Here is a 27,912-nt window from a genome sequence, read left to right as displayed (position 1 = left end):
TTTCTTACTCTTTTATGACATCAATATACAATTTTAAGATATTTTTTTCTGAAATTACTCTTTAAAAAAACAGTGAACTACTACATTAGATTTTTATATATTGTATACTGAAATATGTCCTGTTTTTTTATAGAATTGCTATGACATACATTTTATAAGACATATTTCCATGTTTTTATGGTATAACAGACCAAACTCATACAGTAACAATAGTTAAACGCAGAACTGTTGAATCAGACTGCATGCTGCCTCATGAGTGTTCATCCATTCAAAACTCATTAGTGCCTTTGAGCAAGATGCCAACTCCCAACTGCTGGTAGATAATAACAATAATGCATTCAGGTCCCGTTTGTGCACTTTTGTATTTTAGACCCATGAGAGTGATGAACTGGAGCGTGAAGGATTAATTAAGAATAATGAGAACAGTCTGGCTAATCACTAGGCAAGAGTACAGTAACGGTTTTATTACATATAAAAAAGACAAAGCAGCTTTTTAAACAGACCCAGCATTTGAGAACAAATTCATTTGTGACAACAAACCTGTCTGTTTAAAATTAATCTTGAATAAAACACTTTTTTCCAAATGAAGATGTTTTTCTTGATATTCAGGCGACGCGTGTGACGCCACATGATGGGAGACGAGGAGAATAAAAGTCCGCAGAAAACAACCTCACCTCCAATATCTTAAAAATGTCAGCTCCATCACAAACGAGTCTTCCTCCATTCCTCTCGGCTTGCACAGAAGAGCCACAGCGAGTTTACGACGTGCGCCAGGCGGAGAGGATCATATTCAAGTTATATTATACAAACTAATTCCTATTGACAGGTACTTAGTGTGCGTCTACTCCAGAGCATTGCCTATCTTTAGTGTTTTATCCGTTTTCTCCACATCCTACAAACAAGCTCAGTAGGAACAATTTCCGACCCTTGTCTTACAATTTCTCCAAAAATGATTTCTGACGAGCTCCAATAATGACAATACGGGTGCAGAAAGTCCAGTAGAGTTAATGCCTAAGTATACAATCCTTTTCACACATCATCAGCGTTCCATTATCCACAGCAGTTTGGTAGCAGTGGCTATTTAATAAATATAAAATATAAAATAAAAAGTTTAAAACAGTTGATTCTATTGGCTGTTTTCCTTTTGTATGTTAACATATTTGTGTGGTTTGTCTTGTGAGTCTTTGTATCGACCGTTGTAATGTTCTATTAAAGCTAAATGAGTGAAACACTTCTGATTGTCTGAGCAGTATGCCACAACCACATGCCAACAGAAATGTAATTATAAGAGACACTGGGTATGTGTGTGTGTATGTGTATGTGTGTGTGTGTGTGCGTGTGTGTGTTTGTGTGTGTGTGTATCAGCAGTCTTGCATGGGCATTAAAGCATTGGGATGGAGTACCACAATGTTCCATCCGTGTTTGTCACGCTCGGTAACAGTCTACAGTTCAGGTTAGTGTGCACAACGGCAACTGGTTGGTGTCCTGTCACAAAGGCTGGCTTCATTCTGGCAGGACAAGTCCAAACGTTTATCGGCTTCAAGTAAGAGAGGGATGTCAGAGGAAGGCAACCACAGCGAAAGTGAGAGAGCCAGTGAAAGATGAGGCCGGATGACACTTGAACAATGTTTATCCTCTGGTTGTCCGTCTTTTCCTCTTGTCGTCCTTTCACATTCCACAAACACTGGACTCTTCTCTGAGCCGATCTCTGACATCAGGGAGCTTCACCCGAGGCTGCTCCCGCTCTCATGACTCCTTGCCCTTCTCAAGAGAGCTGTGAATCTTGTCCAGGGTTTTCTTGATGCGCAGTGCTGTTAGCCTTGCAGAGGGGTTCTGGTACCAGCACTCCTTCATCAGTTTCACCAGAGCAGAGAGGGTCTAAGAGAAGGGAGACATAGTGGATGAAGAAATATAAAGAAGAGGCATGCAGTGATGTATATCCACAGGCAGCGGTGGCTCTTGCTATGGAAATCTTGACATTTTTGATAACACTATGATGTGGATATGATGTGTCTTGAAGCAGTAGTTCTGCACTTCTTTGGCTAGGGTCAATACAATTACCATTAAAAAAAATGTCATAAGTATGTCATAAAAAGAATGATATAAAATGATATAAAAGTCATGTTATAAAACAGTCAGTGTAACAAGAAAAAAATTAAGTAATACAAAAAAATCATAATAGTGTCGGTTATAAAAAAGTCAGTGTAAAGTGCCGCCTGCATTAAATACATCGATACAGTACAATAGAGTAATACTCACAGGGTCAGAGAACCAACGATTAGGAATGAAAGGCCTCTGCTGCTCCACACACACCACCTTCCTCATGTCCTCGAAGCTGGGGTCATTTGGCACCTGATCATAGAACGGAGGCTTGTACTCCTCAACAATACCTGGAAAGTCAAATTGAGATGATCGAGATTAGAGCGAGTAACTGGATCAATAGGATGAATGAGTGGCAACATCTGTCTCCCTCCTAACAGCGGAGCCTGAAGCCGATCTGATTACACAATATTGCATGAAAGTAAATAAGAAATTAGAGGCGTTTGTTTGTGTAACAGCCACTCACCATTGCTGTATGTGCGTCTTGCAATCTCCCACAGCACCAGCCCAAAGGCCCAGATGTCTACTCTCTTATAGGCGTCAAAGCAGTCGATCTGAATGGTCTCGTCCAGCACTTCAGGTGCCATGTAACGCTTGGTGCCAACCTTCGGATTGTTGCCCACATCCAGCAGGTTGTCTGCCTGGGAGTGGGTCACAGCCAGCCCTGAAACAATCAGCAACAGACAGTATTTTAGTCGAGGACTAGATCTGTGTCGAGACAGACACTCTGGCATGAATATTTTCCAGGAACGGACGCTCCTCTCAAACACAACCAATCAAATCCTGCGAGAGGCAGCTTTATTCCTTCAAAGACACGCATGTGCGGTGTCTGATATGATGGGTGGTGGATCAAATAAATCTATAGCAGAATTACTACTTTAGACTTAACTACTTTACTCCCTGTTTTGATGCCGATCAGTAGGAAGGAATAGTGGCAGGCAAATGCTGCCAAAGGTTGATATTAGCAATATGGAATTAGGATGATTAACTTTATGACTGAAAAGCACAGCATAGGCAAGCGTGTGATATCAACTTGGATCCATTGTTTTGCTTACGTAGACACTGCTGGTTTCCAAACATTAAAAAATGTTCAGATGAAAGAGATGCAGTCATCATATTTGTTTGACATAATGCATTTTGATGAGAATCATCACACTTAAAAAATAATAATAATAAATCTGTAAAAAGAATATAGCAACAAGTGGCTTGGTTTGCCTATAGCATGAAGTACTAGACTAACATGATGGGTCTGAAAACCCAAAGACAGGTTAACAGTAGTCGTAGATGAAGCACAGCACACTGACCCAGGTCAGCGATGCAGCAGCGCAGTTCCTTTGTGACCAGGATATTTTTGCTCTTCAGGTCCCGATGTGCGATGGCCGGTTTCCCCTCTGTGCCAAAGATCTCTGTGTGCAAGTGCACCAGGCCGCCAGCTATCGACGCCGCCATCGCCAAGCCCTCCGATGTCTCCACGGCAACGCGTTGCAAGTAGTCATAAAGTGAACCGTTCTCATGGTAATGGGTGATGAGCCACAGCTGGGTGCTGGAGTTGCGAGAAGTCATGTCGGACGCCATGAAGCCTGAGAGAAGAGAGAGAAGGAATGAGAGGAAAGATCATCAAAATGTGTATAATATATTATTCTCTTTAAAAAAGCCAGATGACTTAGTTTTCCTGTTGTTTGGAACAGATGTCGTGGATCTAGCCAATACGATCTAGAAATGTGTTTGTTTTTGTTGTTTTTCATTGGGAAACAATTCAATGTATTTATTCTGAAGATTCATTCTCAGAGAGAGATATAAAGTGAGCGAGTGCACTCAGAAAAGACCGGTCTTCAAGTTATTTTTAACACAGAGAGGGATTCTGCTGTCGAAGCAGAAACAAATTAAGACCTCTGTGTGTAACATCTTTCATACATAAAGGTGTTAAGACATTTAAACGGAAAATGAAGTTGGGATTACAAACTCACAGCATCTGGCTTTATAAAGAAACATAGTTAAAATCTGTTTTCCACAACAAGGCAAACTACTTTTCATAAGAAATATAAAGCCCGAAGTCAAAGATATATCACAAACATGTACTAGTTAACAATGCTAAAAAGATTATCTCTGAAAATAATGAATACATTGGAGAAAATCTATTTTCATACAACGAGACATTAGACTTTTCTTTCCATCAAAATTTGTGTGTAACTCACTTACCCAGTATGTTTTCATGTCTTAGCAGCACAGTGTTGTAGATCTCTGTCTCTCTGAACCAGGACCTCTCATCTCTTGAGGAGAAGATCTTTACAGCTACATTCTCCCCCTGCCACTGGCCCCGCCACACCTCTCCATACCTCCCTTTGCCTGGAAAAGAGTGAGAAGAAGAGGAAATATATACACATACATATATATATATATATATATATATATATATACACATATATACATATATATATATATATATATATATATATATATACACATATATATATATATATATATATATACACATATATACATATATATATATATATATATATATATATATATATATATATATATATATATATATATAAATAAATCATAAATAAGACTGTGGTGCTTTATACATACCTACACACTCCATCAGGCTAATCTGCCTGGCCACAGTTCTCTGGACCAGGAAGGGAAGACCTGAACCACTGCCGGATGTGCACGAGTGGTCCAACAGTTCCTGAAGACAGACACAGATATCAGATTACCTGCTTATGCCATAATCGTTAGAAGGCACACAAGTATACCCGTATCGCACGTAGCAGCAAGGCCACTGGATTTCGGCATCAACATAGATCTGACTTGGTTGGAACTAAAAAGTTGCTTTGGATTCAGTGAATGGGCGTTATGCACTCTCTGTTTATTTCAAGATATTTTTCTGCGCTACAGAAATTTGGGGCCCAATTTAGGCACTGAGGACCAGTGGACCATATTAGACTTTTTAAAAGTGAATTTGAAACACAATTTGCAATTATTAACTCAGCACCATTTATGGTCAGATAGTTCCATCAATCACATCAATATGTCATTCTTTACCACAACTTGTACATACCCTGAAAATAACTTAGATTGAATAGTTTCTGGGAGAGAAAAATATCGTACTAATAGAGATATACACACTGTTAGATCTCTGTACAATTTGTTGTGAATCTATTTCTATTGTTTCAAAAGAAGCTCTCTCATTCTTACCGCTAAAGTGCTGTCTCCCACATTGGAGGTGATGAGGCCATCAATGGCTCCCTGTTCAGTGTCAAACTCTTGCAGCCTCTGCAGGCGGCCGTGGTGGAGCCTCCTGCAGGCCAAAACTGACACTACAGACAGCAGAGCCAGAACCACCACAGGACCAAGAACAAAAAAAGCTAAGGTCTCCACGCGATAGCGAACTGGCTCACCTTCTGGGGCTGTGGACAAAAGGGAAACATTAGACAGTGACATGTCTTTCGACTGACCGTTTAATAGAGAGCTACGGAAATCATTCTTGTATTTTACATTTCACCATGCTTAGATGAAGCATGTTATGATCTATTACCTACCTGTTAGAAGCATAGACATCAGCGAACTCTTGGTGGTGTTGCCGTTGCACATTTCCTGGGAGCAACAAAAAATGGCATGGTGGAAAGACGGCGCTGTGGAGCATTGCAAACGGATTTTGTCGAGCCCCTCAAGGCAGCCATGCTCAATCACCACTCCACTGCTGCTGACTTTGACAGAGGAAAAGCACCGAGTACCATGGCACTTCCTGGCCTGGAGGCATTGAGCGGTTTCACACCGACACTCCAACTTCCCATCTGTGGAAGAGATGATAGGAGTTCAGCATTCACTCAGGGCATTAAAGAAGGGCATAAAAAACATATGTGGACATATTTAAGGCAGCAAGTCAACAAGAAAGACTTCTGTCTCACCAACTTTCCCCCTCTTACTCAAACTAGCTAGCTTCCTATCTGGCAAACATAACTGTCAACTATAAGACAGGTGGGCAGCATTGGCTCTCTGGTCACCTTCAAGTAGTTGTCACCAGGATGGTCGGACTATACTGCGTCTAAAATTAAGTCTGTAGTAGCTAAAGATACGATAAGAAAGAAAGATGGATAAAAATAAAAACAACATCCCCATTCCGTGTACGATTCATTATTAAATTGCACTTTTCCTTCAGCACTTTTGTGCATCGAGTTATCACTGTTTCAGTAAACTGGAAACATCTGTTTGTTACCTGGAAGCCAAGATAACTACAGATGTACTACATTTTTCCTGTCACCGAACTCTAGAACCACATTTAACATAGAAAAGTTAGACCAGTCTGTTATTTGGAACAGATGTAGTCTAGCAAGTATATGAGCTGGAGAAAACCATTCAAACGGAAACAAGTATATTTATTCATTCTGAAGAGTCCAAAGTGACTTACAAATGAGAGACAATTAATTAAAATTATTAGAGAGCAATTCAGGGTGAGCAGGTACTTTCAGAAGAGATAAGTCTACTCTATAGAGAGGGATTCTGCTTTGTAAGCAAACAAAAATAGGTTGTCTGAACATGGTTTAGCTTTCTGGACATTGAATTACTTGTAGAAATCATAATGCAAACAGTTATGTGACACAACTGTTGTTGTGCTTCAGTGTAAATGTATGTATATTCATTTCCGGGAAACAGTTTTGTGTTTGGTGAATTTGCATGTCCAGAGCTTTGCAGTATGACAAACTACTACTACAGGCAAATTGGGACACAGTTATAAATAGTATCACCTACAGAGTAAAAAGCCACAAGATCTGAAGAGCTCCTTAAACTCTAGCTTAGCTCTGAACTCTGAAATGAACAGCTACCAGCCAGAGATGTCTCTCATAAGCGTCATCACAGTCTAAAAACAGTCAAACACAAACGAGGACAATACCTGAGCCCTCAGCTGACGTCTGCAGGTCCTGCAGAAAGAGCAGTAGAAGGACGTGGACACTGCAAGGACCCATGTTTCAGTGCACTGACAGAGAAAGGGAAGAGAAGTTTAAATGAGTGGACTCATGCAAAGACATAATTACATTTACCTCCTCTATGTCTTCTAATCCCTGCTAAGGCTTCAGACAGAAAGGAAACCACTACTTATAATGGCGGAATGCCAACAGTTCTCTGTCTGTCTTTGTCAAAGCATACTTTAAAACGCATGACTGATTAGGGAACAAACCACAGGCATCTAAAAGACAACCACCTATAATATAGTTACTCTATTCCATTTATGGACGTTAAAGGACTTTACTCTGACATAATACTGGTTTTAAAATTCTGAATTAGCCTGCTATTTATTAATAATGACTCTGAAGATAACACTCCGGGAGCTGCTCCTCTGCGAGTCAACAATATATAACGCGTCTGCAACAACTAGCATCATAATACAAATTCCGCTTAAAGTTAACACCTTACATTTACACCACCAAAGCAAAGCCATCATATTGTACTTTGTAAACCTGGCAGACGGACCGGGGGCCTGGTTGTGTGCGGTAGCTAACAGGCCACTAACGAGCTCTTTTATTGTCCGTGCACAGGCGCCTCGGAGGCGCCAGCCAGACGGCCGTCTGCCCGGTGCTGCTGCCGTTAGCCCTGCTAGCCGCAGAGCTAACAGCTCAGCCGGACGAGAACCACCAGAACAAAGAGACAAAAACAACAAAAACCTACCTGGCACACACGACATGCAGCCTCTAACTCATTATGGTGCGTTTGTCTCTCCCAATATTGGGTTTAAATGGTCGTATTAGCGTTATTTGCGATGTAAGAAGCCGAAAACAGGATCACAACCCAGCCCACCCACTGGCTGTCTTCCCTTCCAGCTACGCATGACGTCACCACAACATTATCCTCGAGGTGCATTGTGGGTCAAGGCAGTCCTCCTGTTGTATACCAAAATAACTGTAACATGATGACGAATTTGTCTATGAATAATTGCAGTTAAGTGACAATTTATTGGGAACGAAACATTTAATAAGTGTTCTAACTTAAGTTAATAATCTTTGTTTTGTCCACTTGATTGCTTTTTTAAATGTGAAATTCACTTTTGATGACTGAATTTCTGTTTGGTGTTTTTAAGGACAACAAGGGAAAGTGTTTCGCATATCAGCCAAATATTTTCATGACAAATAAATGCTTCTGCACATTTGAAGAATACATAACTATGTATGACTTTGTATTGCTAAAGACATACGGTTTGAGTTTGATTGAATAATATATACCAAATTAGTTTGTGGCATGTTTTCCACTGCCAAGATACTTATTATTTACATGAGAAGAAACACAAGAAAAAAAATATAATCCACTAATATCATGCATCACTGACTAACATCACTTTCTAGAGGAAAATAGCAGTGATGCTGTTTCACACAGAAAATGCAATGTGTTTATTCAGTGAGGCTGCAACATTGACTGTATGGATGAGAATTGTCAACTGGGTGACTTAACAGTTTCAGGATGGAAACATTGTTTTCTTTATAGGTTTGCTACTGCATTTGAATGCAAATACTGCTTGATTAAAAAAAAAAACACTGTGCTCTCTTGTTCGTTTACCCATGCATGCTGAGAACCAGATACCCCCCAACCCCTTCCCAAAAGGAGCTCCCACTCGCTAAAAACCACTTCATGAAAACTGAGATGACCCTTCATTTCCTGAGCAATCATGCAGATCTGCCATTGCATAACACTGCGACTAAAAGGTGGATTAGAAGATGAGTTCACTTTACTTGACTGTTCAACTAATGCTACCTGTTTCGATTGATGTAATTCTTGGTTGGCTTGGTGGCTCTTCATAAAATGTGTGTCTGTGAGTGTGTGTACAAAGAGAGAGAAATGGGAGGATTGTATGAAGTAGTAGATGTATTTTCCCTCAAGGATCCCGCGGCTGCGAACAATAGCCAGTGCTGTTTTGTTCTTGCTTACCTGAGGCTTTAGTATCCAGTGAACCGGAGCAAGACCCAGCCGGTATCTATTCTCCACGAGCATGTCTCCAATACAGAGACTCATTGTCCGAAGCTTTTTAATTAAAGACCCTGGGTCAAGATTCTGTGCCAGGTGACCTGAACTGCTTCGAGCCTACGTGTGTCTACCGCTATCCTCTCCACTGGGGATAAGTCTCGGTGGATAATTGGAGGTTGAAATGCAATACTGCTAACATGAGATGGAGGAAGGATTATCTACTGGGACTTTGCCTTAAGAAGAGGAATAATGCAATGTTTTCTTCTTTCCACATCCAGCCTACCTGCCTAGTGTTCCTACCTACTTTTACCCCCTCTCCCCCTCTCATAACCAGGTTACAAGAGAGGGAGGGAGTAGCGGAGTGACTTTTTTCTTCTTCAATGAAATCCACCTGCTCCTCATCTCTGTTGTATTAGAGAGATTTTTCCAAGCAGGATTCACACCAAAGCCAACATGGAGCGTCGAGAGAGAAGACTGCCTGTAGCTTTCCTCCTCTTTCTGCCTCTTCTGTCTGTCAGCTGTGTCTCCAATAAAAAAACTACAGGTACATCTAAAAGAGAATCAATTCAAGACTGTTTGTAGATTAAAATAGACTTGTCATTCATTTTTAAGTGACGTTTCGCATGTTTTAGAAGGTGAGGTTTGCGGTGTTATGAAACCCAGTATTTATTTTGCACTTAACGTGTAACTTTTCCTCATTGTTTTGTGCAGTCTCCTGGTGTGTGTTGTCTAACGCCGAAGAGCAGAAATGTCTGGATTTGGCCGGGAACGCCACAGCTCAGAATATCAGAGGAACTTTACTATGCGTCCGTGGCCTGAACACCAGAGACTGTATGAACAAAATCAAGGTATCTGAAGAAAAAGGGGTCGGGAAGTGGATTGTCTCAATTATATTACATAATATGACCAGTTTAACCTCCATTAATGACACAAATTTTGTTGAGGTTTTGGAAGCGAGGGTATAATGAACAGAAATATTTCACCTTAGCAGTTAATTTAGTTGTACACCATCTCAACATGTCCATATGTTTTCTTTCAGAAATAATTGGTAATTAGGCTTAAACAAGTCAAGGTTTTGTTGTGAATCATCGCCAATGTTCGTTACCAAATCAGACATTTGAAATTGACTACATAAATGTTTTTTTTTTGTCAGAATGGGACAGCAGATGCAGTCTCCATGTTTGCCGATGACATCTATGCTGCCGGCCTGTGCCACGGCCTGGAGCTGGCTGCAGGAGAGTCCCACAACGGAGTTGGTAAGTCACCGGTTTGAGCATTTCAGCTCTGAAGCCTCAGCAGCTTAACTAATGCGAGTCACTGAAGATGAGGTCATGGTTAAACAAGTATTTATGCATGCTAGGGCGACATATACAGATGTAGACACATCATTATTTGTGTCTTGTCTCTTTATTAATTACTATATTCCTTTTTTTCCCCAAGCACCGCTGATTTGACGAATGATTCCCACATGTTTTCTCCAGATGGTGTGAGCTACTACGTGGTGGCAATGGCTCGTCGTTCCTCCTCAGACCTGTCCCTGCTGGAGATGCATGAGCGCAGCTCCTGTCATCCCGGCATGCGCACCACGGTAGGGTGGACCGTTCCTATTGGCTACCTGGTCAACACGTCCCAGATCAAAATTGGGGAGCAGTGCAACTTCCCCAGAGGTGAGACAGAGCGGGGAGAGCTCGGGGAGGTGAGGCGATGTAGAAGTGTACGTGTGTGCTGATGTGTCGAGGCAATATGAGCGGCTCAGTGGGAGGAAGGAGGGAGCGCTGATGTGAAAACGAAGAGTGAAGAGATTCAGGGGATGAGAGGAGGAGAGTCGTTGAGAGAACAGTGCATCCGTCTTTGTAAACGTGAGAATGTGAGAGTTTAGCAATGAACAGAAAGACATATTAGGAGATGGTAATTTCCTCAAGAGAGGGAGAAAGAAAGATGATGCCGGTAGTATTTCTCAATAAATCCCATGTCACCAAAAATGAATTGATCCAACCAAAGAGTATAATGTTTCTATTTTTTTTTATCAATCTGATAGATCCTGATACTCTTTGCCACAGAGTGTCACTGTTGTTTAAAACACATAAATGTCAAACAACAGTGTTGCACTTGGTGACATGTTCCTTTATTGTGAAAAAATGGGCACTATTCGTTAATGTTGAGTCTGTAAATACTCACTAGACCAGAGAACCAAATCTCTATTAATCTGCATCTGAAAATAGTCAGCTGGAGATTATTACAGCAATGTTTACTCAGTCTTTAAAGCAATTAAACTACATATCTGTGACCCATGATAAAACAGTTTCTAACCCAGAGTTATAATCAATGCGTTTAGAGAGCCGTAGACAGCTAGTGTTGTAGTATTGGAAAGTATTAAGATACCTCTTATTGTTTTTTTGACATTTTATGTGAGCTGCATACAATCAGAAAATATATAGAAAATCAAATTGCATCTAAAAAACAATTCTGCTACCTTACAGTGTTATTTCCATTGTGATCCTCTAGTTCTTTGTATAGCAGCAGGCAGGAAAAAAGACAAGCACTGTCAGGAAACACTAGAGACGCTACAACACTACACACCAAGAAAAATGAAAAACAGCTTATAGGACAATTACTACTTACTTAAACATCAAACAGATGATTGCTGGAGAATACTTTTAGAAGACCCTAACTAATGCAACTAATGATTATTTTGGTTTGACCCTTCTTTTTGACACTCCACTTGCCTTTAATAGACCTATTATAATGTAGTGTAATTCTGGAGGAGTGCTAATCAGAGGACTTACTTAATAAAAGATGTATTTATCCTCCTTCAGCCTTTACTATTCTTCCTCCTAACTCATTCTTTGTCTTTTTTCTCCAGCCGTTGGCAACTTCTTTGGTTACAGCTGTGTGCCGGGTGTAAAGGACTTCCAGCACGACCCGAGAGGCAACAACCCCAAGAACCTGTGCGAGGCCTGTATAGGAGACGACAACGACAGACACATCTGTGCCAACAACCACAGAGAGCGGCACTATGGAGAAGCAGGAGCACTGAGGTACAACGCTGACGTTAATAACGAGGGAAATAATATGCTAATGGCACCCAGAGGTGGAGCAGTTAAAACCTCTGCCTCCGTGTCTCCCCTCGTTTTCATCTAGTTCAGCCTACTCTCTCCATAAATTAAAAAAAAGGTAATTAAAGCTGCCTCCTCTGAAAAAAAATAATGTGGTGATGATAGTCATAATACGATGAATGATTAATGACCCTCGTGGGTGATTTCAGGTCAGCAGAAGACCTAACATGGTGGTAATAGACACAAACTGTAAATTCTTTAAAAAGCAAACAGCTTGGATTATCAATTACTGTGTGCTTAGAAATGTCAATTTCTCTCAATGCCTGCATGTTATTTAATTGTAGACAAAACATTTCGTTCACAAGTCACATATACAGTATATTACTGTGTGTTACAGTGCAGTAGTGCTAAGTAAACTCGCCTTCAGCGGAGCAGTTTAGTGTGTGCAACAATAGGCGGCAGAGGGAGTTTACTTACGGCCTCCAGAGTCATGCTGCTACAACAGCACATTCCCGAGTGTGCTAATTTCCACTTTCTTCATCTAATTGTAGATTAAATGTGTCTGATTATTCATGTGTTTTATGTTTCGTCTTTCAGGTGTGTGGCGGAGAACCTCGGCGACGTGGCGTTTGTCAAACACACAACAATCTTTGACAATTTGGACGGTCAGTGTTAATACGCATTTTAAACTAAAACTACACCACTGGTTACATAATGATATCATTTTATACTTTAATTAAATGATGTATGATAAGGTTACTCGGGGCCGGCAGAGAGAAAGAGATAGAGTGAGAGAGAGAGTGAGAGAGAGAGAGAGAGAGAGAGAGAGAGAGAGAGAGTGCGAGTCCGAGTCAAGACACAGGATGTCAGTGTTTCTCTTCAGAGTCTTCACAGTGTGTGAAATGAACACATTATATGTGAGGCAGAGATATACAAAGAGACAGATGGATAACAATAAGACGGAAAGAGAATATAAGTGAAAAAAACTGAAAGATATGAAACAGACAGGAAGGAGAACGACAATGGTTCAGAAATGTTTGTCCAGCACAAAAATGCCCCAATTCTTTGTTTGCTGCATGTGCTTCTCCGCTCTGGGCAACATCCCAAATTAATGGTGATCATTATCACAGTCACGCTACACAGACTCTGCTGGTACAGCCGAGAAGGAGCAGTTTGACACCGGCTCCACAAACAGTGTAGCCGTCTAACGAAGCATGCTTTTTCATATGCTTCAGAAACGTCCAAGGTCATAGTAATTAACGGAGGTTAATAAAACACAGGAGGTCTGTGTTGTTGTCGAGAGAGGGATGAAGTAGCTTCAAAGTGGACTATCTTTTGCCTCTAATTTGTTTGGCTAAATGTGTGCTTTTTAGATTATTATGTGTGTGGCCAACCAGATCTCTCCCAAAAAAAAAACAATCTTGTTGGATGATACATTTCCTCAGTCCAAGCCACTAATATTGGCTTAAACTGTGACAATAAAGCACCGTGGCTCCCACACAGTGGATGTGTCGGGCTTGAACAGATATTTATTTTACTGCAACCCCACGAAATAATGTTGTTATCTAAGTCCCGCTCTTACCTTTGGTACAAGGGTTTTACTGTAGCTAATTAGCCAGTGATGCTAACGTTTGTGGCTTACGTTACAGCAAATGATGCTGTGTAATCCAGTCCACTTTTTGTCTTGTATCTTTGGTTTTGGAGAGGGCTATAGTAGATGGTTGAGCAATGGTCCTCTTCATAAATAATAGCATTTCCAATAAATATCTCTCTTTCATTTTTTTTACTTTACATTATATTTGTTGCTTCTTTAAATGTGAGTTTTGAACGGACCTAAATTAAAATCGGACGCTCCTCTGCGGCCCAGGTAAGAACCAGGATTCCTGGGCCCTGGATCTGGAGCTGGAGGACCTGAAGCTGCTGTGCCCTGATGGAACCGAGGCGGACCTGGAAGAATTTGAACGATGCCACCTGGCAGCTGTCCCAGCCAACGCTGTGGTGGTGCGCACGGAGGACAAGTGTCGCGTCTGGAAGTATCTGGAGCGTTTACAGGTGGGTGTGTGGACACAGAAATTGCATTGTCCACGTGTAAGTGTGTGTGTGTCTCCCGATTTGTGTGGTTATGTCTGTCTCATATCTCTGTGGAGCCTGTGGTATCGATCAGCGGGTCTCAGAGAGCAGATATCTGCTAAACTGTCATCCTTCTTCCTTACTGAATGTGTGTGTGTGTGTGTGTGTGTGTGTGTGTGTGTGTGTGTGTGTGTGTGTGTGTGTGTGTGCGTGTGTGTGTGTGTGGGAGACGTCAGGATGACTGATGCGTCCTGCGCTGATCCCTTGGCCACACAAACAAACCCCAAGAAACACAGACACATACACACACATTCATATACACATGTACACAAAGCACGCCAATGCAAATCCAGCATGCCCTCATGCATCAAGTTCAAACACTCTCTCTCTCTCTCTCTCTCTTTCTCCTGCAGAATGCGTTTGGCAACTCCACCGAGGGCTTCCGCCTGTTCAGCTCAGCAGGCTACGGCGAATCTGATCTGCTCTTTAATGATGCCACCCACCACCTGCAGAGGGTTCTGGGTAGCTACACTTCTTGGCTGGGCCCCACTTACACCACCGTGCTGCAAGCCTTCGAGTGTGAGGGTAAGAGTGATGATGTTTCTTTGCTTGTGTAAAGGATGTTTATGGGGATCTGTCGATAAAGGCTAGCGGCTAAGTGGCTAGAGGAGTGTTTTCTCCTTTGTGTGTGCGTGTGTGTGTTTGTGTGTGTTTCCACTGCAGCTGTTCTCATTATTGCGCTTTCCTTCCAACAGGCTTCTGCTGATGGAGCAGGAGGGTGACATCCAGCATGTCAACTTCCACCCCGTCCCCTCCGTCTCCGTCCCCACCCGTTCTGCCTCCCCTCGCTGCCATCTGTGCCCCTCTGCCACTCCGTCTCGCCATCTCTCATCCTCTCTGCTTTGCTTCTTGTGTTTGTGTCCTCCCAGCATCGCACCACCCATTCTTTATTATCGGGCCCTTGTCCTTTCTTTAACATAGTGCTCCACTCTAGTGTGCCGGCTGGCAGGGTAGGACATCGCTAAGAGGCGCTAATCAGCTAAGAAACGTCCCCGAAAATGAGCTTAGGTTTTAAAATGACACTGGGAAGAACGAGTGGTAAATAACAAACAATAAAATAGAATTGAAGTGCAAATTAACAAGTTGTAGTTCTCATTGTTTTGACAGATTGTGTTTCTGAAAAAGAGGATGTTGATACAGACTTTAATGGAAATACAATATAAACATAAAACACCTTCCCTAATACTGATTAAAAAACACCAAAAAAACAGTCCTGTTAAATGTTTCTATATGTATGTCAGGAAATTGTGTTCTTGTTAAATTCCTTGAAGCACGACCCATTCACCCCCCACCCTCCTCACACAGGGTCTGTCTCTGGCACTGAACAACTGGGTGCTATAACTTTGAGCTTAAAGGTCTTAGTTACTGTATTTGTGTGTGTGTGTGTGTGTGTGTGTGTGTGTGTGTGTGTGTGTGTGTGTGTGTGTGTGTGTGTGTGTGTGTGTGTGTCAGTATAGACTTTCGCACAGCCGTTATATCCTAATTGGCAGGCGAGCATATCATACTGTGTGTGAGAGAGGAAACAGTGTGTGTGTGCAGGTGTCTGTCTGTGTATGTGTTATTGTGTTGATGGGGCTGCTGCTTTCCCATGGCTTATAGCGTTTTGCTTTGGATCACTGCTTTCTCACGTCTGTACGATGCCAGCTCACAGGGTATTGCTACACGATACAGTGAGGAGAAACTGGATTCGGGCTTAGGCTGCCTCCAGTGACCCCCGAGTGAGGTTTTGTGTCTAAAAGCTTTGATAATTATCTCATCTGTGACATTTGCTTCACCCAGACCACCCAAACGGTCTTCAATGCCTACTTTGTCTGTCCTGCTTCAGCACGTAGAGGAACAGGTGGTCGTCTGCTGCGTTTTTCTACAACTTAGCATTAATACTTTAAGGTTGCTCATAATAGCGAGACCTTGATAATGATAGAAGTTACTAACCGGAGGATGTCGAAGGCTGGTTTTAGAGGAAGAAATGAGTCAGTGCAGTGTGTGATATTAGCAAATAATTGTTGTGAAGAAGAAGAAGAATAAATGAACTATGAAGAAATGGTGATTGTCAAAAAATTCTTTTCACTTTCTGATGTGTTTAAAGGAAGTGTAATTAGAGACTCACAGTTGACCCACAGAATCATGCACTGTGAAATGTATACGTACTGTAATACTAGGCTTTAAATGTCATCGCCATCTTTATTATTTGTTTTACGTTCTGCACCACAGAGCTCGGCAATAAACTGATAAACCGGATGAAGTTACCTCGTCAACTGCTTTTTTTTTTTTTTACCTCATCGTACTGGAAGTCTAGTTGGAACTAATACAACAGATATCAATGCAGGATGTATTTGCAGTCTTACTGAGGCAATGCCTTCTCTTTGAAATGAAATACTGTCACATTTTTATAATGTATGGGTTACATTTTGGCTCTTGATGGCAAAAAAAACTCCCCAAGTGTGAATGTGTGAGATGAAAGACGCCACAATTCTTGAGAGAAGCAATCATTTGCACCTCGTTTGCAAAGGGTAAAGGCATGACTGGCTGAGCTCGTTCAGTTTTGTACCATTAGTGCTGTTTCTGCTGATGTCCGACAGGCTTCGAATGATGTAAATACTCCTCACAGCTTAAATGTGTAGTGCTGCAAACCTTCCTTTTTCAACCAATTAAATGAATGATGATTAAAAAAACAACAACTTGTCTTTTCTATGTGACTTCTAATTATCCCGAAACAGCGACATGGTATCAGTGTGGAAATGAATTACGCTTGATATCATCTCTCTTGGTACATCTCTCACTGCCTTCTCTCGCTCTCAGTCTTTCTGCCTATTGCACACACATCCAATCAGTAAAAGGCTGTTTGCTCCCTCCCTTGATACTTCATATTGGAAAAGTAGTTGTAGAGAAGTCGGAAAAAAAAGAGGTCTCACACACACAAAGGCCTGCATACAGAGACTTGGATGCTCACTCAGGTAGAGAGGAGCACCTCCCAGGTAGACAGGTGAGTCAGGGACTCACAATCATCATAGGTGGTCCCTGCATAGAGACAGACTTCTACTCAGCAGACAGCAAAATGCCCCTGCTGGCAACGCTTCAGCTCATTTACAACATTAATCCTTGGGAGGAAGTCCGTGGCTGTCTGTGATGGAGGAGTACCATTTAGCCGCGAGCAGATACTGTAGATTAAACTGCATTGCAGCAGAGCGCTGCAATCACTCTCAATCCTCAGCGCTCTTGCTGCCCATTTTGCAGTGATGCACAAATAAAAAAACAACTAATGTGACCTCAATGCAGCCCTCTCAAGCTTGAGATGTGGGGTTTGGAAGAGAGGAGAGTGTGGAATACCAGTGGGGGAAATTAGTAATTTAGTATTTTATCACTTTTAGAAACAGCATTCAAACAGACAACAGAAGTGAAGAAGATACAGACTGAGAAGTAAAAGAAGATAACCTGAGATAATCCAAGTAAAAGTTGGGAATTTGTGTTTGGTAGACTATTCCTCTATTGCAACAATGCTTCTTGTCAATAAATTGTATACCGTTGGAAAGTTTATTTCCCTTTCAAACGTTGCTCCATTTGTAAGTATCATGCGTTTCAGGGATGAGCAGCAAAGAGAAATAATCTACCAAACACAAATTTCCAAACTTTTTGTTCATAATTTGTGTTTTGATCTTAAAAAATGTTTTACTTCTGTAGCTGACAGCTGCATGTAGATGTTACAAAAACAATTACAATCTTATGAAATATGATGCGCTGTTATAGATTTAACTACCCAACACTATTTATAGTTCAAATGGCCAGCTGCTACATTACAATCTGTGAGACTTTTACTCAAGCAATGCACTTCAGTGAGGACTAACACTTCATGCCACTTCACTTCGAGTACTCCTAATCTTTCAAAATTAAATATTTTACATTTTACATTTGTCTGACCCTGATTAATGTTTCTACTGATTGTTCATATAAAGAATCAATTTGCAAAAATATGACTCATTAATATAGTTCCTAGTAGTATATTAGGTTGTTAAAAATGGCTCCACATTGAAGCAATACACCTAATTAAAATGCTGCGAACAATTTAATGCATCACCGATAACAATCTATATGCCATTTTCTTGCTGACAGTACTTCTCCTGAATGGAGGCCTTTATTTGTAATCGGGTATTTTCATAGTGGAGTTTGACTTTTATTTAAATGACTTATCTTCACACTTGGTTAATCTAAAATAGTCCAATATGTTGTAATAACACCCTGAAAGGGGACATTTTGCTCATAGAGGGCGTTTGTACATTTAACTTCAGTATTTTAATACTTCTTTCACAATTTGGAACAACTTGTGACCAACGTGTCTGTAAATAAAAGTGTACGTTTGCAGTGTGTGTGTGTGTGAATCTATACAGGCGTGTCATTTTGCGTGTTTGTGGGTGTCTTTATCTCCGCTGGCATGGGTGACGGCACGGGACAGGAGACAATTTGACCGGAGGTTGTGAGGCGAGAGCGGCAGAGAGGAGGACGACAGTGATGGAGGGAGAGAAGAGGGGAGAGTGACAGGTAATCCATCAGAGGCGTTACTGTCATTATTCAATTACCACCCATCCTTAACACTCCTGATAACCCCAACACACACACACATACACGCGCGCACACACACACACACACACACACACACACACACACACATGCAAACAGTAGGAAGTTGCATTGAGGAAGTGGATCCTCTTACACAAGGTGTGACTGTGTGTGTGTGTGTGTGTGTGTGTGTGTGTGTGTGTGTGTGTGTGTGTGTAAGTGTGTGTGTGTGTGCTTTGTGGGTGGCGATGTGAGTCGTGACACAGGGCTTGGCACCGGTTTTTTATATGCTTTTAGTGCAGCAGACCCTTAAATCTCCGCTCCTTCCTGCATGTCCTCTACCCCATCATATCCTCTACTTTTTCTCCTCCGCATCTCTCCTCCCCTATTGCTTCTTGCGCCCTCCCTCCTCCCTCCATCTCTGATTCCCACCGTATCCCCCTTTCCCTCCTCCTTTTCTTCTTCTCCCTCTCCTCAGTTCATTCCGTCTCCTGAGCACAGAGCCGATAAGGAACATGGAGTATGATTAGACGCCAGTGACACCAGGCTTATCGCTCTGCTCCCATAACGCTCCCCAGATCACTTGCACAATAAAAGCCAAGCAGCACACACACACACACACACACACACACACACACACACACACACACAGCAAGGCTCACGAGACCGGCTATCAATTCCAAATATGTTTTTTGCTCCGGGTTTGTGTGACAGCGCATGCTGCCTCCATAACGACGCACGAGCCGGGTGAGAAACGACCCGTGAGCCGCAGCTTGTTTGAGTGCCAACCGGCGGGGAGTAGGATGTTTATGCATTACAGTAGTTTGTGTAGGTGAGCGTGAGCGCGACACGAAGCGCGCAGGCCTCAGTGGTTCCTACCGTCTGAGAGAGTTTCAGGTAACGATCACTAGATGGCGCTGTCTCCCCAGCAGCGCAGCGCATCCATCACGTCATTGCCAAGATAACCGGTGTGATGCCACAGGGGGATCCAAATAGCTTCTCTCTCTTATTCCTCTCCTCCTCTTTTTCTCATTTCTACTGCTCCTTTACATCCTCACTTTACAACTTAACCTTTTTCCACTTATTTTCCTCTCCTCTACCCATTTTCTCTACTCCCCCTAATCCATACACTTTCTCATATCCTTCTTTTCCACTCCCACTTCCTGTTTTCTCCATACACATTTCCTCTTTCGTCATTCATTTATCTTCCTCGTGTCACCTTTCCTTTTTTCTCCTCTTTTCTTTTTCTCATTTCCTCATGTCCCTCTTCACCACCTCAACATGTATTGCCTTCTTGCTTCCCCCGTTTGTCATTTCTTCTTATTTCTCCTCTCCTCTTTCTTCTCTTCCTCTTTTCTTTTACATATCTTGGTAACCTTCTCATCTTCTCTCCTCTTCAACTCCTATCCCTCCTCCTTCTTTTTCATAATATCCTCTTCTCTTCTGTACTCTCCTTGCCTCTTTTTTTTATCATTCCCTCTCCTCCCATTGTCCTCTCTCTCCTCTCCTCCTCCAGTCTCCTTCATTCGCCTCTTCTATTTTATTATCTCTTCTTTCTTGTTACTTTTCTCTTTGCAACGACCCAACTTCGTCTTCTTGTCATCTTTCTAATTTCTTCCCCTCTTCTTTTCCCTCCTCTTCAACCTCTTTCCTGACACTTTTCTCTTCTCCTCATATAATTTCCCCCACTTACTCCACCTTTTCCTTATCTTTCCACTCACCTCTCCTCTCTCCCCTTTTCATATTTTGTTTCCCCTCTCCTTCTGTGCACATTTCTCCTCTCCTCTCCTATCCTCTCCTCTCCTCTCTCCTCCATGGGACAGTAGCTCTGTAATGTTGTTAGGACATGCTCTCATTAATAACCTACACTCTGAGAGTCTTTGCTAGTGAAGCGTGAATCTCTCGCTCGTTTGGGGACGAATAGAGGGTGTTTCACTTTGTGTGTGTGTGTGTGTGTGTGTGTGTGTACGTGTGCATTAAAGAGAGAAAAGACAGACAGAATAAGTGAAAACTCAACGGGTGGGTGCCATGTCCAAAAAGCATGTGTTTCCTCACGTTGTTTAATGGTGCTGGATCAGCTTGCGGTCCGCTGCACCGATATGTTTTATGTGTGTGTACTGTAGGTAGGCGCGTGGATCAGTACCAGACGTCCTTGAGTCTGACCCCGTTAGGGAACCTTGCCTTTGGGCATCCCATGGCCCAGCGCTCATTACTGCTGCAGGCACACTCTCTCTCTCTCCCACACACACACACACACATACACACACACACACACACACAGGTCAACCTGCTCAAACACAAACTCTGCACCGCACATGCCTCAAAGCCATCGTCTTGCGCGCTAACACCCACATCCAGTTGCAGGTATAACCAGGTGCATTCCTCAAGGTGTGTGTTAGTGTGTGTTTATAGGTTCATTGACTTATAGGATCTAGAGGTAAAAGAGTAGATCTGTGAGCGGCCCTTGTTGAACATCATTAGGAAAAGGGTTCTTTTAAGTGTCACACATTAACATGAAAGTTAAGGTAATGCCTGCAGGCAGGTCATTAGCGGTATTTGGAGGGGGTTGAAGGAAGTTAGGAAGTGAGTGTAAGTCAACACAAGTATAACAAGGATGTGTGTGGGTGCGCAGCATGTGTGTGTTAGATTTATGCTCCGCGTGCCACCTCTATCTGTTCCTGTGCTCCATAACGAGCCGACAGGTGTACGAGCCAGCAGGCTGTACACTGACTGATGCAGTGATAATGCTCTCTCTCTCTCTCTCTCTCTCTCTCTCTCACACACATGCACACGCACACACACACACACACACACACACACACACACACACACACATACACAGGTAATGTATTGTACAATAAGCGTTGTCTAACCTCAGCAGTACACCCCAGCAGAGGCAGAAACAGAAAGGAGGGGGAGGAGAGAGGGTGATTAAATAGTCTTGTTGTTCCACAGAGTGTTTGAGAACATTAAAAGCTTAGCCATTCATCAGTAAAACACGCATAGACACACACACACACACACACACACACACACACACACACACACACAGACACACAAACACACGCTACATATTATATACACGCACCCTCTAATATTGATTGCACAAGTTAAAAATGTCTGTGCTTGGTGAAGCAGCGAATTCTCAAAAGAAAACAGTGCACACATTCCCAAAAATTCCCATATGTACACACACACACACACACACACACACACACACACACACACACACACACACACACACATCTACACAGGGCAAATTAATGTTCTATCATATGCCCATCCTGTCATAAGTGCGACCATTTGCCTCATTAAAACTCTTCAAACTCCCTCCCACACTCCCACACCTCCCCACCCGTCTCCCTCCCTCTCATAAACGGACAGGGCTCCTCACTGGTATGGAGGTGTCGATACAGAGGGAGGTAAAAAAGAAAATGAGAGCCAGGGAGGATAAGGAGGTAAAGCTGGTTGGCTGTCAAACAAGAGAAGATAGGGGAAAATTGGTGGATTGTCAGAGAATAAGCAGACAAATGAGGAAGGAACAGGGAGAATTTCTACAAATAGGATGAAGAATGAGCAGATGGGGGAAAGGACAAACAGTCAGGAAAAGGGAGGGCAAGTGTGCAATAAGAAGGAAACAGAAATAGAAAAGATGGAGAGGAAGAATTAGGAGTGTTACAGAGGAGAGCAAAAAATATTTTAGACAAGGACGAACAAGGGAGAGAAAGACTGTGACAAAGGAAAAGGAGGAATGCTCCAAAACCAAGCAGGAGAAAACGAGGAAGAAGAAAAGAAGACAGGATGATGGATAATAGGGTAATGGGGTTGAGCGGGAAGACAACCAGAAATGAAAATGAGGCATTTAAAGTTGGCGATTAGTAAATGGGATGAACTGGGAGGTAAAGGAGAGGAGGCAAGGACATCATCAGAGAGAGGAAGCAGGAAGGGAGGGAGGGAGGGAGGGAGGGAGGAAGGGAGGGAGGGACGGAGGAGAAGAGCGATTTCTCCTTCTGCTCTCAGTAATTCCTAAATATGAAGTCCCTTGTTATCACTGTTTAGTTTTAATCTTCAGCTTAACAGTCTTTTTCATTATCAGGATAATGTTGGTTATTACCTCTTCATCACCAGGAATATTATGATGGATGTGTTCCAATCAACCCCGGCATTAATACGATCAGCGTGGACATTAGCACAATCAGTCAGCACGCCGCTGATAATAACTCATAATTGTTGTGATTTAGTCCCAACGCCACGACAGCTGGAGCTGCGTTTAAGGACCATTAGTTACAGAGAAATGGTGCGAGGGAGGGAGAACAGCGAGGGGAAAGGAAAGAATGAGGAAATAGTTGAGGAAGAAGTGCAGAAAAGGGGAAGAAATGAAGAGGAAGGTGGAGAAAATGAGAGGGTGGTGATGATGGCAGGTGGTGAAAACAAATTAAAGCTGCATTCACAAGTGTGTTTGAATTCAATTTCTGGAGTGTTTACCGCTTTAATTTGGCTCGTTCGAGCAGGTGAGTATAATGATATTCAAACTCAGGTGGGCTCTAACAAGACACCTGAAACTGCAGGTGTTTCAGGAGAAAATGAACACGGGTGAACATCACATCAGTGGCTTTTCATTTTTAACAGAGTGCTCAGAAATCTCCCCGAGCTGTTCAGCTGGTTTGACATCTGGTGACAGTGAAAAGTCTACAGCGCATTATTCACTTCATTTTTATGCTCATCAAACCACTCAGTGACCCCTTGTCCCCTATATGTCCTGCATTTTATTTATTCATGATTTTCTTTTAATTTATCAGCCATCTGTACATCTCACAGTCAGCATTCACTCATGCTTCAAAGGTATAGCAGAACAAAATGAATCAAGGACATAGCAATGTGCATATTCAGCTATTTTTTCATGTGTTTTTTTTTATTGATATGAGCACCAGAAGAGGTAATTATGGGAGCAACTCCTCCATACTTTGCTTAAATTAGAAGAACTTGTTTTTCTATTGAGTCCCCTGCACGGCCTCTAATGTCCGACCTTGGCAGATGAGTAAAACGGCTCGTAAAAGATGAACTATTTGTGATCCCTGCTTACAGGCCCTGGTTCACTTGTGATCGGGCGAGCGTGAACTCAAAGAGACCGACGGCAGAACTGCAACAAAGTAAACTTTGGGCTGCAAGAAACAAAACAAACCTTTTGTGCGTCTGTGCCCTCAGATAATCACGGCCAAATTGGTTGGCCACAAAGACAGTGGACTTTGTTTTGCTGCCAAGCCAATCACTGCCGTCCTGTACATCTACACACTGGAAAGTGTGTGTGTGTGTGTGTGTGTGTGTGTGTGTGTGTGTGCAAGAACCAGAATGTTGCTCAGCAGGAATAAAGCCCCCACCCCCAAAAAAAACTTTTTCTCTCCCCTGCAGCATTGCAGCACCCTGCTGTGAGATACAAACAAGCTCCCATCGTACGTGTCTGCTGTAACATGGGAGTGCTGTAACGTTACATGTGCGAAATGGGGCAGAACGAACAACAGGGTAGAAGCTATATCTCACACAACTAGCATTAATATTATATTAGACCACATCACCAAAGGACCCGATCAGTGTTGCTCACACTCACACTCGTCAACCTCTTTTACACAGTAAGTGGAGCACTCCTTATGAATATTACACACTTCTCTGTGTTAAAAGCTTTCTGTCTGCGTGACATGGCTGGCAAGCTTCCCCACAGCTGTCAAACCGGTGTTGGAGAGCGAGAGAGAGGGTGTGGAGGTGCAGAGGGCAACCGGGAATGAGCGCGTACGAGCCGGTGGAGGGGCGGGGGCGGTTTCTGGATGCATCTTGTCATCATCGCACAGCTGCGAGGGACCAGTGTGACCAGAGATAGCTTCAGAGGAAGAAACAGAGAAGCCATCTCGTCGTAGGCTCATGAATATATATCACAGGCTTTCAATTCAAGACACGTGTGATTATTAAGTCATTGGTCTGTGCGATGTTCGCAGATGTTCGCAGATGTGTGAAAAACGCATGTCAAGCTGCGTGTTGGGTGAGATTATAAATAGATAAAGCAATGCGCATATATCAACTCTGTCTACAATAAATAACATATCCATAGGCAACCACTCATATAGTTTCCCCATTAGGTTCTGCCTCCATTATATTCCCCTTTTTGATATAATTGGAAGTGCTACTGTAATAAACTAGTCACCAGGGAGGGATTGAGGTGGATAGGGGGCGTACAATGAGCACGACCTGAAGAAATATTTAGACATTTTGGGAATGAGGCTTATTGCGTTAGATGAGAAGATTGATGAGCGTTGTATCAATCAAGGGCAAGAAAGCGAATAAGAGAACATCCCGAAAAATGTTAAACTTTTCCTACAAGGCTAAGGAAAGAGATTGTGGACATGATTAAATGTCAATACAGGTGATATAATACAAAGGCTTTGTGTGTCTTGCTGTTCATTTTTACTTTTTCATAAATATATGTCCAACATGGCAAATATATCAATTAAAGAAAATCCTATACTGATAGAACATTTTATTTAATTGCGTTTCTTTCATAGCATAGTAGGATTTTTATATATATATATATATATATATATATATATATATATATATTCTTTTTTGCACACACACAGACAAACACACACACACGCACAAGCTTTGGCTGTAACCCCAAACACCTTTAAACCTTAAAATCAGCTTTTCACTAATGAGGTCTTGAGCATCGTTCTCATAGGTGACTTTCACCCAAGATTTCTATTCTTGCAGGGTCTAAGTGTCCCCACGTGCCAGTTAAAAACACCATTTATTCACACACACACACACACACACACACACACACACACACACACACACACACACACACACGCTCTGCTCCTCACCTCTCCTTGGCACCGCTCCTCTGAGGCCTCTGAAGGCAGCTGGCTGTGAGAGCAAGTCTCTGCTCTATTAAAACCAGACCTCATCTCATCTGCCATCTACTCCACTGTAAATACACTCTGTATTTTCACACTGTGCTCTGCTCTCCTTGAGTGCCTCGACCCGCCGTCCTCCTGCACTGGCAGCGAGGCATATATTAGGTTCTTCAAGGCTGAGTATCCTTGAACCATTATAAAGTGCCTTTTCAGTGCTTCCTGTGCAGATATCCAGCAGCTCAGTTCACTGAATGAAAATGTGACCATAAAGGACGTGTGGCTCTTTATTAACACCAGGGAAGTCTTTAAAAGACACACTTTTAAGAAAATGTACTGTTAAATTGACTCTCGCGACAAAATAAAAAAATAATATGAATTGAAAAATTCTAGCACCATCAATTCATGAATCCTCCATTACGGATCAAAATGGCCTTCAGAATATTATTTCCGACCTTCAATAGATGTTTCATGTGCATCTTTATAAATGCTTAAACACCATCAGCATTTCTAGTGTGAAAATCATATTTAATTTAAAGATTACTGTACAATTCCACAATAATGCGTGCACCAGTGTTAAATCAATGTCATGCTACACCCCATAAATCCGTTAATCAGTTTCCCAACAAAAGGATGCCTTTTTCCTCGTGAGACTGTAAAAGCAATAAAGATGTCACATGCTGTACATTAAAACTACGTCTATAGCATATTGGATTAGACAGTTTCTACAGATGTGAAAAACACGAGGATTTAAAGGGTGGATGAGCTTTAAAGTAAATAAAGCTCTGGGTTGGGCATAACATACAAGATGTGCAGCATGTTTGCAGCTGTTCACGATGCTGTTGGAGGTATCAATGTGGATGTGAATCAAAATACATGTAGGATTAATGTTTCTATTCACGAGGAAACATAAACAAATTTCAAAGATTCAGTTTCCTGCAATATTAAAAGACCATTTAAAAACAAAATGATTCCCTTGTTCTGTTCCCAATGGCCTCTAACCAGGGTTTTAATTATTCTGAGGCCATGAGTCCCAGAATCTTTGAAAAGAAAAATTGGGCAAAAATAATTTAGATTAACCAGTTATGAGATTTACACTGCTAAAATCCCTGTCATAAAACACAACATAGTTTTGTTAAATGTCAATTCCAATAATACAATAAGACAAATACCCACCATGTGTACATTTTTTTTGCCATTTTTAAGGAATGATTGTCGGTCTGTCGTTCCACCACTTTGATACAGAAAAATACAATATTTATAACAAACAAATATTGTATTGATTGCCAAGAAAAAGGTGTCCAGACAATCATGCAGCCCTCATGCTGATTGTCATACAGCTTTGGTGATCTCCTGACATTTGTTCTAGTGTCATCATAAGGTCACAATTTCCGCTGTAGTCATATAGTTTATGACCAAATATTTGCAAAGCTAATGACATTCCCATCATCTTCAGCCGTGCTTTGTATTATAGTGTTAATAAGCAACTGCTTAGGCGCTAAATACGATATTTTAGCATTTATTTTACCTCTCTGACGACAGAGTGCTGACAGACAGTGTTTACCTGGTGGGGAGCGGAGGGTGGACATTTTCACGACGGTGCCGTTGGTCTGGAGGCCAGTATCTCAGATGTATGAGCCGTATGAGCAGAGTGCAGAGTACACGTAGAGAAAGCACAGCTAGCACTGCAGGACCCTGAGGTAGAGCAAACTGTCAGATTCACATAACTGCATCATATCTTTACATACGAAATAACCGTTTGCTGCTACATTTTTGGTCTGAAAATGTAATTTAGCTGCATATTAGTTATAACTTTATTCAATGGTCGACAATGATTAACTTCCACGTAGCAAAACTATTTAACTTTGGGCATTTAAATAACATTGAAACACACTGAACAAAGCAATATATTTGACATTCTACCGTAGGAAATGAGCCTTAATTAAATAATGTTAACTGCCTGCTAGCTAGCTAGCTAGCATGTCTTGGCTAGCTATTAGCCAGAAGACTCAATGGCAAAAAAAGTCACGTTACACTACGCTTGACGTCAACACATCATTTTATATGAAGATAAACAGCCTGCATAAGTAAATATATTTCGTCCTTACCTCCTCAAATGAAAGAATACTCCGGACACTTTCTCCACCATCACCGTCAGTTAAAAAAGAAAGAAAACGGATGTGTAGATAACTCAGTCAGGAGTGCATTGCCTC

The 27,912-nt window shown here is 42.0% G+C and overlaps 2 protein-coding genes across 3 annotated transcripts; one reads left to right on the top strand and one right to left on the bottom strand.

The window, feature by feature from the left end:
- Positions 1-439: 439 nt before the first annotated feature.
- acvr1l (activin A receptor, type 1 like) lies at positions 440-27,912 on the bottom strand. 2 transcript variants are annotated; one of them, XM_068580085.1, is made up of 11 exons: positions 27,808-27,912; positions 27,264-27,394; positions 7,001-7,084; positions 5,649-5,903; positions 5,305-5,516; positions 4,696-4,795; positions 4,300-4,446; positions 3,405-3,680; positions 2,567-2,764; positions 2,260-2,390; positions 440-1,878 (listed from the first exon to the last, which is right to left on the bottom strand). In XM_068580085.1, the coding sequence occupies exons 3-11, from the start codon at positions 7,071-7,073 to the stop codon at positions 1,747-1,749; spliced, it is 1,524 nt and encodes a 507-aa protein (XP_068436186.1). In that variant the 5' UTR covers positions 7,074-7,084; positions 27,264-27,394; positions 27,808-27,912; the 3' UTR covers positions 440-1,746. The 2 variants fall into 2 exon arrangements, with proteins under 2 accessions (XP_068436186.1, XP_068436185.1); XM_068580084.1 differs by lacking the exons at positions 27,264-27,394; positions 27,808-27,912 and adding an exon at positions 7,774-7,917.
- Positions 9,499-15,134, top strand: otomp (otolith matrix protein). Its single transcript, XM_068580982.1, has 9 exons — positions 9,499-9,604; positions 9,772-9,908; positions 10,214-10,316; positions 10,542-10,727; positions 11,924-12,098; positions 12,714-12,781; positions 13,984-14,168; positions 14,600-14,771; positions 14,942-15,134. The coding sequence occupies exons 1-9, from the start codon at positions 9,514-9,516 to the stop codon at positions 14,950-14,952; spliced, it is 1,128 nt and encodes a 375-aa protein (XP_068437083.1). The 5' UTR covers positions 9,499-9,513; the 3' UTR covers positions 14,953-15,134.

This window comes from Clinocottus analis, unplaced genomic scaffold (genome assembly GCF_023055335.1).
Source record: "Clinocottus analis isolate CAN_PGR_092001 unplaced genomic scaffold, fCliAna1.0.p SCAF_17, whole genome shotgun sequence".
Lineage (NCBI taxonomy): Eukaryota > Metazoa > Chordata > Actinopteri > Perciformes > Cottidae > Clinocottus > Clinocottus analis.
This window is presented reverse-complemented; position numbering and strand designations above follow the sequence as displayed.

Bases quoted from the DNA above. Each gene is read 5' to 3' on its own strand.
- acvr1l (XM_068580085.1), bottom strand. From the start codon at position 7,073: ATGGGTCCTTGCAGTGTCCACGTCCTTCTACTGCTCTTTCTGCAGGAC. The intron at 2,765-3,404 runs GTCAGTGTGCTG...TGATTGTTTCAG, and splicing joins CTGCTGCATCGCTGACCTGG to GGCTGGCTGTGACCCACTCC. The intron at 1,879-2,259 runs GTGAGTATTACT...CCCTTCTCTTAG, and splicing joins ATCGTTGGTTCTCTGACCCT to ACCCTCTCTGCTCTGGTGAA.
- otomp (XM_068580982.1), top strand. From the start codon at position 9,514: ATGGAGCGTCGAGAGAGAAGACTGCCTGTAGCTTTCCTCCTCTTTCTG. The intron at 10,728-11,923 runs GTGAGACAGAGC...TTTTTTCTCCAG, and splicing joins GCAGTGCAACTTCCCCAGAG to CCGTTGGCAACTTCTTTGGT. The intron at 12,099-12,713 runs GTACAACGCTGA...TTCGTCTTTCAG, and splicing joins GGAGAAGCAGGAGCACTGAG to GTGTGTGGCGGAGAACCTCG.